The 17,376-nt window shown below is 51.9% G+C and overlaps 4 protein-coding genes across 4 annotated transcripts; 3 read left to right on the top strand and 1 right to left on the bottom strand.

Annotated features, from left to right (window-relative positions):
• Window positions 1-104: 104 nt before the first annotated feature.
• Window positions 105-3,134, bottom strand: N0V96_005885 (uncharacterized protein; the record flags this gene model as incomplete). Its single annotated transcript, XM_053189493.2, has 4 exons — window positions 105-797; window positions 857-1,935; window positions 2,809-3,049; window positions 3,102-3,134. 4 exons carry the CDS (start codon window positions 3,132-3,134, stop codon window positions 105-107), a joined length of 2,046 nt encoding a protein of 681 aa, XP_053052946.2.
• Window positions 3,135-6,067: 2,933 nt separating this feature from the next.
• On the top strand, window positions 6,068-7,750 carry N0V96_005884 (uncharacterized protein; the record flags this gene model as incomplete). Its single annotated transcript, XM_053189495.1, has 1 exon — window positions 6,068-7,750. One exon carries the CDS (start codon window positions 6,068-6,070, stop codon window positions 7,748-7,750), a length of 1,683 nt encoding a protein of 560 aa, XP_053052948.1.
• Window positions 7,751-10,411: 2,661 nt separating this feature from the next.
• Window positions 10,412-14,014, top strand: SPT3_1 (Transcription initiation protein spt3; the record flags this gene model as incomplete). Its single annotated transcript, XM_065757520.1, has 4 exons — window positions 10,412-10,462; window positions 10,823-11,380; window positions 11,430-12,245; window positions 13,142-14,014. 4 exons carry the CDS (start codon window positions 10,412-10,414, stop codon window positions 14,012-14,014), a joined length of 2,298 nt encoding a protein of 765 aa, XP_065613863.1.
• A 929-nt stretch (window positions 14,015-14,943) lies between these two features.
• N0V96_005882 (uncharacterized protein) lies at window positions 14,944-17,157 on the top strand (the record flags this gene model as incomplete). Its single annotated transcript, XM_065757519.1, has 2 exons — window positions 14,944-15,549; window positions 15,670-17,157. 2 exons carry the CDS (start codon window positions 14,944-14,946, stop codon window positions 17,155-17,157), a joined length of 2,094 nt encoding a protein of 697 aa, XP_065613862.1.
• Between the last annotated feature and the right edge of the window lie 219 nt (window positions 17,158-17,376).

The raw sequence follows: 17,376 nt of genomic DNA, 5'->3' as shown, positions 1-17,376 counted from the left end.
GTCTAATTGCACCTTCAATAGCTGGAATAAACAAGAAAATACCATGCTCGGAAAAAAGACAATGTTTCACAATACATCGCAAGTACAAGTTCCTCGCCGTCGGCTCAATGAAGAGCCTGCAAGCGCACATAGCAGTCCTTGGGTTTATACGTGAAACCTTCCTTAGGGGCGTAGCTAGACAGCTCCTTCGGGCAAGGAAGCAGCTGGAAGTTCCACACAATCATCGTGACGATAATGCGCATCTCGAGGTATGCCAGACGTCGTCCATAACAGCCTCGGGTACCGAAGCCAAACGCAAGCTGGGGCCCAGCCTGCTGGTCAAATTCGGGCAAGGAACCGTTGGGATCGACGAGCCAGCGCTCCGGCTTGAACTGCGTGATGTCTGCGTCGTCCCACGCTCTGGCCTTTGCGTTCTGGCTGCTCTTGCTGCGCCGCGACTCGTCGACCGGGATGGAGGGCTTCAGGATACTCTGTCCGCGGGCGGGCGAGAGGATGATGGTGCCCTTGGGAATGCGATGACCGAAGAGTTCCGTGTCGCAGATAGCCTCACGATCCAGGAGAACAGCGGCACTGCCATGTCGAATAATCTCCTCTACTACGGCGTCCAGGTATGGGACCTTAGTTCCAGTGATCTCCTTGATTGCCGGATTCCGGTTCTCAGCAACAGCGTCAGGAAACGCGGACTTTAGGACTTCGCGGAGCTTGGACTGGGCTTCTATGTTGTCCCCCAGAAGCTTGACACCCCAGCCCAGGGTGGTGCTGGTAGTGTCGTGTCCTGCTATCATGAGTCCGTAGATCTAAGAATATGTGATATGAGAGACGATCAATGAGCACGGAGCGAATGCTTCAAACTTACCTCGTCCATCATCATAGCAGAGAAGAAGTCTGGTTTCCTACTATCATTATCGGCGAGCTTCTTTTCCCTCGAAACCATGAGTTCAACGGCAGAAGAATGCTCCTTGGACCCCTTGGAGTTCTGCGTCCTATCTAGGGCTTTGCTGATCTCCTCGCGGAGGAAAGCGTTCTTAATCTGAATAGCTCGGCGTACAGCAGGTTGCCTCTCGACGCTGAGTTTCCACTTGAGTCTAGGGATAGGCGATCCTTGAAGCTGTTCGATTGCATCCGCCACATCAAGCGATGCCCTGAGGCTCTCGTCGATCTTAGCCGTGGGAAAGTGCAGAGGCTGCTCGCCGCCAGCAGGCGTTGATCCTCTGAGCCGGCGAATGTCATCAGCACCCAGGCCTTTCACAAGCTCCACGGTAGGACGGATAGCACTTTTGGCACCAGCTCCAAAGGAGAAAGCCGTCGTCGCATCAAGAATAGAGTAGTAGATGTCGGAGTCAGCCTGGAAGGGGCGGCCCTCTGCGATGCGAGCCTTGTCGTTCCAGAGCTGGATGAGCTGCAGGATGCCAGAGTAGAGGATGGGCGCGGCGTTCTCGTTCAGGAACTGGGGAGACATGAGGTCCTGCAGGAGTCTTCGATGATGCTTCCACTCGCTGTTCGTCTTCATGATGATGTGGTGATTGGGCACAGCCCCGGAGATCATGTCACCCACGATGCTCGCTCTGTCGAACTCCTTGCCCCGTCGCAAAAGCACATCTTGGGCCTCTCTGAAATCAGAGAGAATGAGCATTGGTTTTCCGAAAGGGCGGATGAAGATCTGGAAAAGGGGTGAGTTGTGCTTTGCTGCTTGTTCGTGAAGCCATATCTGGAAAGCGCCCGTTCGGGCTATGCCCTCTTGCAGCGAGGCAACATCCCCAAGTATGCTCTTTGTTGCGGCCTCATTGTAAGGGATGCCAGGGATTGGTTTGGGGAGAGCTTGTCTATAGAGAAAGTAGAGCAGCAAGCCCACTGCTACGAAGAAGATGGCGTGGGTTGGTGAAAGGATGGCAAACTCCGTCGGTGTCTCCTCACCGAGGGATTGGCTCGGTAGTACTGTACCCAACATCCTAGTGACACGGGCTGACGTTGTTGAAAGGTTGTGACTGGATAATAAATCTCCGAGACTGGATTGTTAAGGTTTGGGACTAGACGGATTATCCCTCCCTGTAGCCGTTGGCTGCACCATGTCTTTTATATCATAGAGGTCTGGAATGCCAGATACAAAGCTGCAAAAATTGAGAGTCAATTCTCCGTTGCTATTCGGGCAAAAAGTGCAACTGTACGGGAGCCCAACAAGTCCCAAGGAGCCATCGTTCCATGAGGCTATTCCAACGATACGATCCTCAAAATGCTGTTGTCGATTCCTGTCCGGAGACTGATGTCACTCGTGGCGATCACCGCCGACTCAAAATTCCGAGCCGTGAAGCTCTGCGGGCCAAGACGGCGGGCTTTGGCACGGCGCATCACCTCCGCCAACGGTCGCGGGGCCAAGTGCTTCGCCATCACAACGTCTTGGCATATTACGAAAACTGTTCCTCGGGAACCCACAGCCATGCGGCTGACATATGACGTACGAATGGTGGGCAAGTCAATCAGAAAATCCGTTTGGTTACCTTGAGCGGGCCGTGGCGATCCTCATGCACCTAACACCACGCCAAGACAGGATGTGATTCCTACGCTCGGCACTCACTCAACTCAAAACTGGAGATGTTACACAATTGGTCCAACAAAGTGTGGTTCGGAGTAAACACCTCGAGGATACTTGATCGACCATTTCCTATCGAGCTCGGAGCAGTTCCCGCAGTGCCCTCCCGTAATCATTGCCATTCGGAAGTCTCTGGATCGTGTGGATGTGATACTTGGCGGGCTCTTTGTTGGTCAGGAAGACCCCCGAGTGGTGGTCAAACTCAAAAAGTGCCACCGGACTTTGAATCCGGTAGTAGAAAGGCTTATCTTCTCCGAACCCGCCAATCCAAGAAAAGTGCGTTTCGGTGAGGTGCTTGAGTATCTGCTTCAAACGGTGACGGAGTGGCTCAGAAGGCCATAGGGCCAAGAACTCATGCACGATAGCCATGACGAGTATCTGCTGCTCCTCGGACATGTCCGTAACAACAACGCCTTCGTAGGGAATCACGCGGTTGTCTTGGAAGGCTCCAGCCATGTGTCTCTATAAATATCTGTTGGCCAGGAGTCCGCAGGACAGGAGCAGAACATCTTACCTGGTCGGCTGGGTTCCACCGGCCTTCTGGCATTGCAGGATCTTTCATTGTAGGGTATACTTGAGCTTTCTGTTGCAGCTTCGGGGGTAGAGACTGCATCAGCTGTAGGCCTAACTGGCCCTCGTTGGCGCACAGCGTGAGACCCTTGTCGAGGCCTTCGTCAATGATCTTCCGCACTGTCAGCTTTGTCAATGACCTGGGCTAAACAGATGATGAAGAACCCACGTTTGGCTCGGCACCGATAAAGACTGGTCCTATCACCATTTGCTGGCGAGCGATGAAGACGTTCAAGCATAGATGATGACCAAACAACATGTAACCCCAGGGTTCTGTTTCTGATGGCTCGCCGAATAACGTGAAACTAAGTGTAAGAATCGTCTTAGTCTGGTAGAGAAGAAAAGGGGTACCGGGGTTCTCACGAATAGCTGTGTTCGTTCAAGATGGCTTCTTTCCCACAAATTTCCCCCAAGAACTTGTTCACTTTCATTGCCCCTCGGACCTTGGCAAAACCACTTGGGCTCAGAGATTGCTCCAAAAGATCTATGATGGCCTCTCTTTTCGTTTTCTCCAGGTCCTCGAGCCGTATACCGCATTGGTGCAACACAAACTCTGGATTACTCCACCTTCTACTGCTCGGACGAAGATATCTCATCAATACTCTGGTCTCGCCTGGTTACTGTTGTCTGCAATAGCGACGTACCATTTATCCGAATCCACGTCATGGACTGAGTCTGCTTTTTCGGACGGGCTGAGTGAGCTTAGCACTCTGCGAGCCGCTTCAACCTATTCGGAGTCAACGCATGTCGACAATACCTAGCTAGAGTTGATCGTTCTTAATTACCATATTTTTCGTCGGTGCACCCTCATCTCGAATCTGATAAAGGCCCTCTCTCCTTTTCCCATCGTTTGTGACGCCGTAGAATGGAACATCGAGTTTCTTTCTCCAATCTTCCCGAATCGCCTCTAGATGTGGACTTTTCAAAATGGTCTCCGAATACTTATGGGGGTCACTGACGTCTATTCCCTCAAATCGCGACCAGTCTGCTCGCTGTTAGCTGAACGTCGCTTGTTGCAAAAAAGAACAAGGCAATGAAGCTCTACTTAATGAGTACTTCCCTTTTGGTGGAACATAACGCCTGAAGTCGTGTGCGGCTGTATTTGGTGTGTTTTCCATTTCGCGAATCGGCCACCTATAGATGCATCTACTATGAATGGCGAGTAGCTGTAGAGGCCGGCCGAAATAGATTGTGATTTCACTGGGGCTCCTTTAAACATATACTTGATGTTCGCCACACACGTTTCCCCGCATTTGACCATAAAGCCCCTGCTTTTGCAACGTGCGGGCTGCTCGGGATGTTCAGTGAATGGCCGGCGTCGGAATCTCGGAAACGGGCTTTGGGATCGACGATGAAGACTCCGCCAAGCTTTGTGTGATCTTTGGGCAGCCCAACTTTTGGGAAAAGAAGTCTACTTGTACTCACAGACATGCATCCTATTCATTGTAGAGGCGCGGCCATGTGGCATGATGGAGAGTTTGCGCTGATATTAGCCTAATAGCGCATGTGGCTAGCAGAAATACTGCTGAAATAGACTTTTGACACATGCTTGGTCAGGTTATCTACAGCTTTGTCGCGCTCCATGGACTCCGCGACATCACTCATTTGAGCTCACTCAGCATCACTAAAAAGGCAAAAATCTGTTGCTCGGAATTCTCTATGGGGTAAAAACGGTATCCGGATGTGATACATGTTTGAGGATGCCCCGTTTTTTTGTCCGTCGGGAGGGGCACCGAACCGTGTCGGATTCTAGTTTCCGGCATTTACTCACGTCCGACCGCCGCCTCGATCGGCTTCTTGTGGGGCCCGACCACCGTTGAGCTCCGACCAGACCTTCCGTTGGTGTGGGCGGCATCACCGTTTCGTCCACAAACCCTCTGCCCAATTAAGTGTAAGAATACATCAGATGCAAAGTTTACCTTGAACCTATTGTTTCTTCGATCTAATACGGTCTAGTTTTGATACTAGTGGAAAAGATGCCCGGATTAGGCGTTTTCAGCCGCAAGTTTGTCTTCACCGAACTACACCTCCGACCTCTCGTCATGTGAAGGGCAAATTGTGTGCAAAGGAAACTCGAAGGCAATCTTACTTAATACAACCAACTGCGGTTTCGCGACTCAAGGATTTATTTCCGGCCCGGGCCAAGGCCCCACGCCGCACTCAGCCTTGATGTGCGAGAACGGCGTAGACACATCGAAGCCTGATGTGCCTGCGTGATCGGAATCAGGCAACGCCTACCTGAATTCAGAACTATTTTACGGGTCTTTTCGGTGTATCCAATACCGAAACAAGAGTCCTAGACTCTTTACGAGGCTCTTCTTCGATGACTCGGAGCTGATGACACTGCCCAGACGGAGAGTGTGTTGGTGAAATGTAAGCCTTACATTGGCAGCTGCGCAACTTTGCGCTCAAGTGGCCATGCTCACGATAACTCACTGGGGTCGACGGATTTCATGGCCCCCAGATTGTTCCACTTCACGATATCCGCTCAGCCCAGAGAGTCAGCATTTTAGACATCACGCGATTGCGATAACAAGCGCTTCCGCCATTGCGCTGAGAGCTTCGGCGTCGGCGTGAAGAACTCGGTGACCGGGCGAGATGGAGCCCCCATTGGGGTCTATTGCTGCCTTCCGTAGTGATCAGAGTGCAAGATGTTTCCTTTTGCGGCTTCGTTTCTAGTTGCCCGGGCGGAAGAAATGATTCAGTTGCTTTGACACGTTGTGCTAAAGTCCTGGTGGACGTTTCCCGTTGTCAGCTGTACCCCTTGTCGCCCAGTCACAAACTGATGCGATCTGGTGATACACGAAAAGAGAATTCTGAATATTTAAACCTGACGGAGGTGCTCGTCTGAAGTTGGGAATAGAGAGAAGAAGTATCTTCATTAACCATATTTCAACAAACTTCGAGACCATGGACACCAATTACACTATTCAGACAGTTGTCCAGTCTAAGGACAACTCAATGAATACCGCCAAAGATTTCCAGAAGTCGATCAAACGAACTTCAACTCAAGAAAGCCTTACTATCAAGAAAATCCTCAGGAGCGATGAGGCTCAGAAGCTTCATCCAGGATACCTGCGGTTAAGAAACTCATTCTGGAGCAAGGCTTACAACATCGGTGCCGCTACCGCTTCCTATGTAACTCAACCTTTCAGTAAACTCGGCCAAACATTCACTATCATGAAAATGGGCATGCCCCGAGCTGTCCAGACATTGATGCTGCCAACACAGCTTGCGCGTAGCCTACTGTTCCGGACCAAGGCCGATCCATCCAGCGGAACTTTGACAGTTTGCGACAACCGCACCCAGCGGCGATACGAAATCCCAATCAACCGAAACGCAATCAAAGCCCTCGAACTTCAAAAGATCGTTTCTGTTCAGGCTGATGCCAGCTCTGTCAGTTATTGTGGTCTGAAAATTTTGGATCCTGGGTACCTGAATACCGCCTGCGTCGAGTCGAACATTACCTATATCGATGGCGGACATGGATCTATCCATTACCGCGGCTACTCAATTGAATACCTCTTCGAGCACCACGACTATGAGGAGGTCGTCTTTCTCTTGATTTGGGGCCATCTTCCTGACGCGGCTGAGAAGGAGACCTTCCGGCGCAAGATTGCTGCCGGCTGCATCCCCCCTCCGCACGTTGTCCAAGTCATTGAGTCTTTCCCTCGAGATTCCTTGACGAGCACAATGGTCTTTGCAGGCATGGCCGCCTATGCTAGTCATGATGAAGGCGCCATTACCACACTCCAGTCCGGACGACCAGCTTTCATGGGCCAGGCTGACAAGGTCGATGAAGCGCTCATCGGCTGCATCTCTGCCCTCGCCACTGTCGTTGCCCTTGTATACTGCCGCAAGCGCAATAAGATTTTCACCCCTGCCGATCCCGAAGACTCCTTCATCGCCAATATGCTGCGCATGATGGGCTTTCATGAAGACGAGCATAGTGGCAAGCCCAACCAAGAAATTGTCAAATGCTTCGAGAAGCTCTGGATCCTCTACGCTGACCATGAGATGACGAACTCAACCGCCGCCTTCTTACATGCCGCCTCGACCCTGACGGACCCTCTTGCATGTTGTATCTCTGGCCTTGTCTCCGGGTACGGCCCGCTTCACGGAGGCGCCATCGAACTAGCCTACAAGGCCTTTGAGGATCTCAAGACCCCTGAAAATGTGCCGTTACTGATAGCGGACGTCAAGGCCAAGAAGCAACGTCTTTTCGGGTACGGCCACCGTATCTACAAGGCCGTAGACCCCCGAGCCAAGTTCATCCGCGCCATGATCGACCAGTACAAGGACAAAGTGGAGTCGAATCCTTTACTGTCCATCGCGATGGAGATTGACCGTGTTGCCAATGCCGACAAGTACTTTACGAGCCGTAACTTGAAGGCCAATGCAGACCTTTACGGGTGCTTCCTGTACACTGCTTTTGGCTTCGAAACCGACATCATCGTGGCCATGGCAAGCTTGTCACGCATGTCTGGTGTGTTGGCGCACTGGCGTGAGGCGATGCTCGAAAAGGGTCCCATGTTATGGAGGCCGCAGCAGGTCTTTATCGGTCCGCCGCCTAGAGAAGGCAACTCGGACTAGTGTGGAAGAATGTTTCATTTCAGGGAGGATTGGACGTTGGCCGGGTCATCTTCTTGGAGGCTCACGCTGCTGTCTTCGAGGCGACGACGAATAGGAACGATGCCGGAGGCCTTAGGGCTGCAGGAAACATGGGCGAAGTACCTAGGCAGAGTGAGACGCTTGCCCGAACCGGAAAACAATGTGGTCAGATGGAGTGGGGTCTTAACTCCGGAGCTCTTCCGTGAGATGGTGTTAGTACCTTTGTCAGTCTCGTCGGTCTTCGTAGCGTATTCGCCCTGGCATCCTTCCACTCCCAAAGCGTTTCATTCATTCATCTTATTGTCATTGTGTTTATATTTCATCATAGCTCATATCGACTCAGTTAGTTGTTTAGATCATCATTGCAATCATATTTTCTCGAGCCTACAGTTCTATACATCTTCACTACCACTATGCCGGCTGACTTCGCGTTCGTAACAGTCAGCAATTTGGGACGGACACAGCCCACAGACCGATCAGTAATTCGTAGTCGATGTATGATCGGTAAGAATCGGCAAGAAGGCTCGCGGCGATCCAAACAAGCTGCTCGTAAAGCGCAGAAGGCAGCCGCTCAAACTGCGAGCGGGAATGCCGGACTTCAGTCGCTCACTCATTCGATTTCCCCTATCAAATCTTGGTCTCGCAGCGTGGATGATGAGAAGCAGCAAGCTGGAGAAGAATCTCAGGCTCCGGGCATAGAAGAGGTAGCTCGAGATGATACCTCGACTTTGGTATCCCCGGTTCCTCATCCGCCGCCTAGCGACATGTCTCTTATTCGCTTCGCAGAAGAGTTGGAAAGGCCCTCTCAGGAAATCCTTTTCAGATGTAAGACATACCAATTTGCTGTCGTAAATCTCACTTCATCCGACTGACTGGGACCAGTGGTCAACTTCAATGCTCTCAAGGGCACCTTCTATCCCATTGAGCACTGCGTCGACCTCCCTCGCAGCGCGAATTCCGAAGCACTCTCATTTTCTTGGATTCTCCAGGACAAAATCTTCCTACACAGCGCTTTATTCTACTCATCCGCTGTACATGAACATGTCCAGCACCGTCAGCCAGGAAGAATGACACAATTTCATCTCCGGCGCACGATCAAACTTCTCAACGAGGCGCTTTCTCAACCAGACTCGCATCGTAACGAGGCAATCTTCCACGTCGTACTTACTCTAGCCTTGATGGCAGGTCTTTGGGGTGACTTCGGCACCACAGCCATACACTTGTCAGGCTTACGGCAGATTGTAGGCCTTCGTGGAGGGCTCAGGTATCTTCGAAGTCATCCGAAGCTACATTTTAAGCTCGATCGGTGAGTGCATGTCATCTGCCAGTTGGGGGCGACTCTGACAATACAGCCTGGCTCTCTCATGGTCTCTTGGGACGGGAGGTACGCCTTGTTTCTTCCACGGCCCCATCAGCTGGAAGTCATGCTTTGACGCGCAGTCGGGGACCGCAGCTCGCGAGGCTGGGCCCTTCTCTTGCAATGTTGTGAGTGACTGGAGGCTGGCCGGTGTGTGGCAGGACCTCAGACACTTGGTGAATCTGATCAACGATCACCTCGCCTGCAATTCGCTGCTTGAAGGCTCGCTTTTCCAAGATTCCTTGGGATCTATCCAAACACGACTCGTACATCTGCAGAACGGGGTCGATGACCGGTCAGATGAATGCCTCCGGCTTGGGATGTTGGCCTTCCTGTCAACCACATTGCAAATCCCAGGCGGTAGGTTTCCTTATAAGTATCTCGCTGAGAGTCTCAGAAAATTATGCGAGACTACCGCCAATGAAAAGACAGGAGACGAGAACATCCTGTTCTGGCTTTTGATGGTGTGCGCGATCTCAGTGTTCGAGGCTGAGGAAGCTTGGCTGCGGCCTCTGTGGTTGAAATTAGGAGCAGAGCGCTTGTCGTGGGACAGCGCACGATCTCGGTTGCAGACCGTCATGTGGATAGACAGGTTACAGGGAGCACTCGGTAAGAAGGCTTGGGCGAAGCTTGCTCTGATAGAATTGGGTTGAAAATACTCTCTTCGTTGATCTAAGTATTGATGCATTGAGCACCGCCATCATGCTGATTTCCTCAGGTGATAGGTGCTTCAAGTTAGTGCCTTACGTAAGATTTGAACGGAACGCAACCCGCTGTTCGGATGTTATCTTTTCCGATTCCAGCGGAAACGAACCTGGAAGGTACCTCGGAACCTCCTCTGGCCCCTGCTTGCCTTGAGGTGAATGATAGTAGGCTGGTCAGTGCACCCAGCATGCCCAGCTGTCGTCGCTGAGCCGGACTGCGACCGAGACACCTCCAGCCTTCGCTCTCCGACTTATCCTTCTCACCGAATTCCATCGACAGTTCATAGGTCCCATTCACCCAAGTAATGGATTCCTAGCAGCCCTACGGATTTTCATAGAAAGCAACGCAGCAATCAAAGCCTTCATACAGGAATTGTCTCTAGCCTTGGTCTACCTCACTCGGCAACAGTGCGGTTCTTGGGATTGCTCTCAGGACATTTTAGCATTCCATTCACCAGCAGCCTCCCACGCCCGCATCAGCTTCCACCCTGTCTGTACCTCACTTAACGACAGAACACAGAACATTCGATTCATTCAAAATTCTTACATCAAATTCAAGGCTTGCCTTTGAACACCGGCAAGATGGCTTCAAAGGATGACAAGGCGTTCAAGTATCGCCAGGAGATCAGCCAGGTGAGTAAAGATGCTGTGGATTTTGTTTCTATTGATCTCGTCCTGCTTTGCCCTTCTTGAGGAGTCGCAGGCGCATGGCAGCTAGTGACCTCAAAACTGGAAGTCCAGTAGAGGGAAACAAGGATTTGACACCTGCCTCCTGGAGTTGACCACGGCCCGTCTGGACACGCAAACCCTCACGCTTGTATGCTCGACTGGCTTCCACGACAGTCCCTGCTCTTTCCAAATATGAGCGCTGGCTATCTTCTCAAGGTGGTACCTGCCATTCACCATACCTAGCGTATGGCTAGATATCGTCCTCACCTCCATCGCTGGTATCAAGAAAGCTGCTTCGAAAACACTCTACTCGGCTCGAGAGAGACATCTACCCCAATGAAAGGCAGGGAGGAGCAATCGTTTGTGAGATGGAGATCTCACTTCGACCGAGATGGAGGCGGCTGCCTCATGAGCCACCTCGTCGGGTGTCTCGAAATGACTCTCGCCATATTTGAACAATGCACCGAACCGCTGGCCGACAATACCAGCGACGCCGAGTCTGAAACCATCACGAAGAAACCGAAATACCCCAGGCGCTCTAGAGCAAAGGCGGCGGTCGCCGCGCGTGTTCAACGCCAGAGCATGGAGCTGTTTCAATCCGCCTTCGACCAAGTTCGTGGCATCGTGGTCAACTCCGGCTTCAAGTCCATCCTTGACCTCCCGTTTGGAGAAGAGAAGAAAAAAAGAGTCACGCGTCCAGCGCCAAACAAGCCTGCTTTCATTTTGCCCCAGCGTTTGAATAACCAAGGGCCATATGGCTGGTCAGACCGTCTTACTAATGTATCGCGCAAGATGATGTATGTCTCTGGTGAGACCGCCGAACCGTCGATTGAGACGACTAGCATGATTGAGGACATTGTGCGCCAGCAAGTCATTGAGCTGGTAAGTTGTGCAAGCTTTACATGTCTCTACATTGCTAATAACTCGCCAGCTTCGAAACTGCACTGAGCTTGCAGCTCGCCGCGGCTCGCGAGCCATCACGATTAATGACCTGATTTTTCAAATTCGCCATGATCAAGCCAAAGTTTCTCGCCTGCGTACGTTCCTCTCATGGAAAGATGTCAGAAAGAACGTCAAGGATTCCGACGACAAGGGAGGTGAAGCGGACCTGGGAGCTGGTGAAGACCCCAGCGGTGGCGTGGTCCCCGGTGGCCCTGTAGACGACGCGACCAAGAAGAACAAAAAGGCCAAGGTCGGCCTGCCCTGGGAGCCGTCCTCTTTCTACAGCCAGGAAGTCCCTGAACGTGACGACGAGGAGGATGAAGAAGAGGAAGAGATGAACTTCATCACCCTTCAACGTCTCCGCAAGGCCGACGAGCGCACTAAAGCCATGACGAAGGAGGAGTACGTGACATGGTCCGAATACCGTCAAGCTTCGTTCACGTACCGCAAGGGCAAAAGGTTCCGAGAATGGGCTGGATTTGGTATTGTAACGGACAGCAAACCTTCCGACGATATCGTCGATATCTTGGGTTTCTTGACCTTCGAAATGGTCCAGACCCTAACCGAGCACGCGCTTAAGGTCAAGGAGCAAGAGGATCTGTTCAAGGCACAGAGCGGCGGTGAAAATGCAGGATCAAAGAAGCGCAAGGTGGCCACCGGCCTGTTCGACCCGCCCAGCGAGGGAAGAAGTCCAATTGAGCCTCGTCACGTTCAGGAAGCTTTCAGACGCCTCCAGCAGCGACCCAAGAAGACTCGGGCCATGCTGAATGGTACCCGGCTTCCACAGCATACCGCGCTCAATATTGTACGTTTCCTCCCAATGAGGCAGAGAATTCCCGCTAATTGTTTCTTAGTTCTGAAGCACTTTCCTCGATCGCATACCGGCTGCTGGCTCTATGTCTTATTTCAATGGTTGTGTCGACTTCACTCTAACTTCTCCTTTGGAACAATGTAACGATACCCACGGGTGGACAGGTGGACTTGGCGTTTGTTTTTTTCGTTGATTTGTTATTTCTTGTTGGCGTTACAGGCAAGGTTTACGTCAGATGAATAGTCACCTCGATAGCTCGACGAAGAAACTCATTTGACGAGTGCAGTTCTTCTGCCGCTCAGGAGCTGCTTTGTGACCTGTAGGCTTGGCAAGGATTTGGGATCACATTTTCCACGAGTTATTCATAAGGAAACAATGAGCCTGCGTTTGAGAAGATACAAACAACGAGGACCGAGTTATACTACGTACGTCAGGTGTAAGTGACATACATACCTTCCTTACCTTACGCAGACCGCAGACCCTAGGCCTGTGTCCGCATGGCCCTTGCTGGAATCGCCCGCTTTCGAACACACCCTGGTCCCTCCCACTTGGGCACGAATAAGTACCCCGCAGTGAGGCGCAAGCTCCAGCCATCCCACCAACCTGTAGCGATTAGATAAGGCAGACTGACCCCTTCCGGGCTTGCCCACTCTCCTGCTTCAATTCTGTTGCCTTGTGTCCTGTTACCTCAGTTAACTTACCATATTTGAGGTGGAATCTCTCCCATTTAACTCGGGCCTCGTGGCATCTCCCTCCCTCAAATCGCAACAGAAAAGTCACTAAAATGCCTCCTCAACCATCAGTCGTTGTGAGTCGCGCATCCTTGACGTGCCCCGCTGACACTTATGACGACATAGCTTTGCTAACCGCGTCCTTCCTATCTCGAATAGACGAAGCTCAAGGTACAGCTCAAGCTGGCCATCGCACGGCTGCGCATGGTCCAACAGCGCGATGACTCCATGGGCAAGACACAAAGACGCGCGATGGCGCAGCTCCTCGAGGTGGGCAAAATCGACTCTGCGCGCATCCGCGTTGAGAACATCATCCGATCCGACATCACGACCGAGCTGCACGAGATACTGGAGCTGTACTGCGAACTGCTTATTGCCCGCGCGGGGCTACTCGAGGGGTCAGTCTGTGATCCGGGGCTGGAGGAGGCGGTAAAGAGCATCATCTACGCTGCGCCGAAGACGGAGATCAAGGAGCTGCAGGTGGTGCGAACACTGTTGGCGGAGAAGTATGGCAAGGAGTTTGTTCTTGCAGCGATGGACAACTCAGATGGCAAGGTGTCGGACAAGGTTGTCAAGAAGCTGAGTGTCACGCCGCCGAGGGAAGAGCTCGTACAAGGATACTTGGAGGAAATTGCCAAGGCGTACAATGTGGACTGGCCGAAGCGACCTCTGGCTGACGAGCCGCTGGACCTGCTGGACGATGACGACGACGATAACCCAAGTGGAGGGATCGGGGTGAGAATACCAGAGGGTCCGTTAGGAAACAGCTCTAAAGTGGCCAAGGAACAGGAGGAGCTGAGCAAGGCAACACCGCCGAGGACGATTGGAGGCCCCAGCAGCCCTCTGACTGTCACACCGCCGAGAATGACCACAGACAACGTCCATCCTAAAGTTACGCTCAACTCATTGGAGCTGAAACCTAACAAGAAGATGGACGCAGCGGCTCAGAAGAAACCAGCCGGAAAGGGTCCAGGAGGCAACGTACCCGACATTACGGAGCTGGAGAGGAGATTTCAAGCATTGAAGCGATGAGCCTGATGCGTCTCACATTTTGGCCAAGGATCAGGTATGGGGTAATTTGATGCGTGATCACTAGGAGGGTATTCGAAGGCTTGTATGCTTCTTGTTCAATGGTCTAGGCATGGCGCGGAATGAATTCATATTGCAGGCGTTGTGCATCGGCATGATCTCGATCCCTCAATAGAATGAGGTTTGCAGCATTCGCCCCGCGACGTGTTGTAAGTCCAAGTGCAGGTCCTGCCATCATCGTCCCTAAGGTACGTCCAGTAAATGAGTAACAGCATTTTATCGATTTTGTTATTGATACGTAAGGTAGGCAACCAAGAAGAGGGGGTCGTGCCCCGAAGAAGAGCGCCTAATTTCTACTCGAAGAGTCCATACATGAGGGGAAGGGAGCGTGACATTTGCCTCGTCAGGGTCAGAAACGAATTTGAAGGAAGGAGGTCTTGACTGTACCTACGCAGTCCATCAAAATGGAGAAGGCTCGATCGGTGTCTTTGGAGGCCTTCCTCGCTGAGCACATCTGCCTTGTCTAAAAACCTGTATCCTTTTATTACCTCGTACCTGGGCCTGCTCCGAACGAGCCTTCCGTTCACAACAACTACTAGCTGCAGTCATCGACCACCCCCAGGTCCACTATATTGACGATATCCTCAACACACTTTCAGAGCAAAGCGGCTCCCGGATGAGATCTTTTTCCCAATCTCATCATGACCTTTTGCTCCTCCGTTCAAATTCCACTTCTTTCTCAGCAGGCCTTACTCTGTGCACTGCTTTCCGACTTGCCCTTTTTCCAGATCCAGCCAGTCCCTAGCTCCGGAAGGAGCCAGGGCATCTCAAAGACGAGCAAGGAATTTCGCAGCAACCTCACGTCTAAAAGGCCAACATTTTATCTTGACCTTTTGGTCAAAAGTTTCCCAACGCTTCCACGGCGGACAAAGATGACGGATTCGAAGCTCCTCATCTTTGGGATGCATCCTCGAGAGTTCTACAGGCTGAACCAGAGAGACATCGAGTGGGAATTGACTCACCGACACTCAAAGGACATTGATGACGAGACGCTTCTGGAACTTTATACGAAGTGGCTTGCCAAGCAGACTCCTTTTCTGGGTCTTACAGATCACACGGCCTCTTCCAGGGTCATTCGAGATGCTTGCGACTACCTCAGCTCTAGGAAGTACGAAAAGCATCTCGTCCTCAGCGCCTTCAACGAGCACAAGAAAGACTACCTCAGAGACCGACCTCAAGATAAGCGGACCTTCAACCTTGCCAGACGGGACATCGAAATCAACTACAAATTGCATGGTGTCCACCACAAGGTGAAGAACTCATCTGCCCCAAAGGAGGCAGCCCTGGTAACGCGCCTGCCAGATTCGCCCCAACCTGCTGGACTTTCCACCCAAGCGAGCGAGCCTGTCCCCGAAACTCGGAACTCGGGAAACGTGCATCCTGACGCTGAAGATTCCCGTCCCAGTCGTCGAAAGAAGCTCATTGACCGATCGCCTGAGACTTCGTCTTTGAACAAGCAGAAGCCTCGTGCTGGCTACGTATGCAATCGCTGCGGAGTACCAGGTAGCTATTAATGAAGCCAAGAAAAAGGTCATCGGAAAACTAATGAGAAACTTGCCAATGTAGGTCACTTCATTCAGCACTGCCCCTCAACGAAGCCTCTCCTTCATAAGAAATACGTTTGCCACATCTGCGGAGAGTACAGAGATCACCTTATCCAGGATTGTCCTCAGAAGAAGGCCAACAGCTCCACTGCTTCACTCAGACAACGGCCTCAGAACACGGCGATATCGAGCGAAGACCTGAGACAGAGCTCATCGAGAAAGCGAAGTCACTCCAGATCTGCCAGCCAAAGTTCAAGCACCAACGGACCCTACATAAACGAGGAGCGAGCCCGACTTTTGCAATCCAGCCCTAGCACCGACCAAGACGAATCACCGAACTTCCAAGAATTCAGTGTAGGTCCTCTTAAGTCTGGGAGCAACTCTCAACCACTCGGACATCGACTTCGTTCGGACTCTTACCGCCCTATCGACTTGAACCTTGCGGATGATAGTTACCGTCCTGAAAGATCACGCCAACGCGTTGACACTTATCGCCCCAACGACACTCGCCAATCCATCGATACATACCGTCCTGATCCTTCCAGCCGTCTTGATAATACGTTCCGCTCTGATGAGCATAGTCATCTCAATCTTGCCTATCGTCCCAAGGAATCGGAGAGAACTGGTGCCTTGGGCCTGAAGAAAGCCATAGAGCAGAGTCTAGAGAGAAACTTGGACGAGAAAAAGGCGAACCTTCGATCCCGGCTGAACAAACGGCGCACTGACGGCAGACTCTCTCCCTGGGACGATATCGAAAGACCGGCGAAGAGACAGCGGCATGAAAACCCCTTTGCTGACGGTCTGCCTTGGGACGACGTTGAGATGCCTCCCAAAGAGAAACACCAATCTGCTCCCGTGGTACAAACTATGCAGAGCCATGGTCTTGCCAAGAAAGACTTGGACGTCGGCACAGGAACGAAGCAAGCTGGCGCATCCGAGGATATTCCCATGGACACAGGCGGAGCTATAGACTCAGCCGAAGGCATGGAGTCTGAAAGAGTAACTGATTCGCAGTGGAAGCAAGCCAGCATTGAGTCGGATGAATTTTTCGCGGCGATGGGAAGAGAGCATTTCTTCCAAGCGAAGCCAGACGCTTTCGAGGTCATGGATGTCACCCAACTGAATAATGGAAGTTTGGTTTTGCAGTCTTCTTCTCCGCCGTCCGCGACTTCCCACAACGAAAGTATCATACCTAGAAACCTCGGTTTCGATGATTACTACGATGGCAACGACGGTCATGGCGACATTTACATGGGTGGTGCCCCTGAAAAAATGGACCAAGCCCCAAGCAGCCCCATTGAGGTGAACCATGGCTTATCTCACACGAAGGAGGTCATTATCCCTTTACAAACCTTGAAGCCTCTTCAGAGAGGCCCTCCGTACGACCCTCGCGTCTTGGCTCTGTTCCGAAGCAGAAAGCACGAGAACGTTTACGTCAATATTGCTCGCCGGCGCACCGCTGTTGAGATTTATGAGGCCAGGAAGCTGGAGGAGGAGGAGGAAGAGGAGGAGGAATTAATCACCTCGAAGATGAGTGAGTAGCCTTGCGTTCGATGGCTGCTCAGCGGATTTCCATTCGCTCCAATCTGGCTATGGTCGGTCAGATGCTTCAATTCTGGGCCCCGGCATCAATTTGCCTACTTCCAACATTCTTACCTGTTTTCCGTCGACTTTGGAGCTGCGGATCTATCGTTTGCCAAGAAATCTTGGCTCGCGATTGAATGCCAGCTCTTACACCCCTTCGACATGCGCGAGGTTGGC

The sequence above is a fragment of the Colletotrichum fioriniae genome (genome assembly GCF_027942845.1).
Source record: "Colletotrichum fioriniae strain IMI 355084 chromosome Unknown scaffold_6, whole genome shotgun sequence".
Classification (NCBI taxonomy): Eukaryota; Fungi; Ascomycota; class Sordariomycetes; order Glomerellales; family Glomerellaceae; genus Colletotrichum; species Colletotrichum fioriniae.
This window is presented reverse-complemented; position numbering and strand designations above follow the sequence as displayed.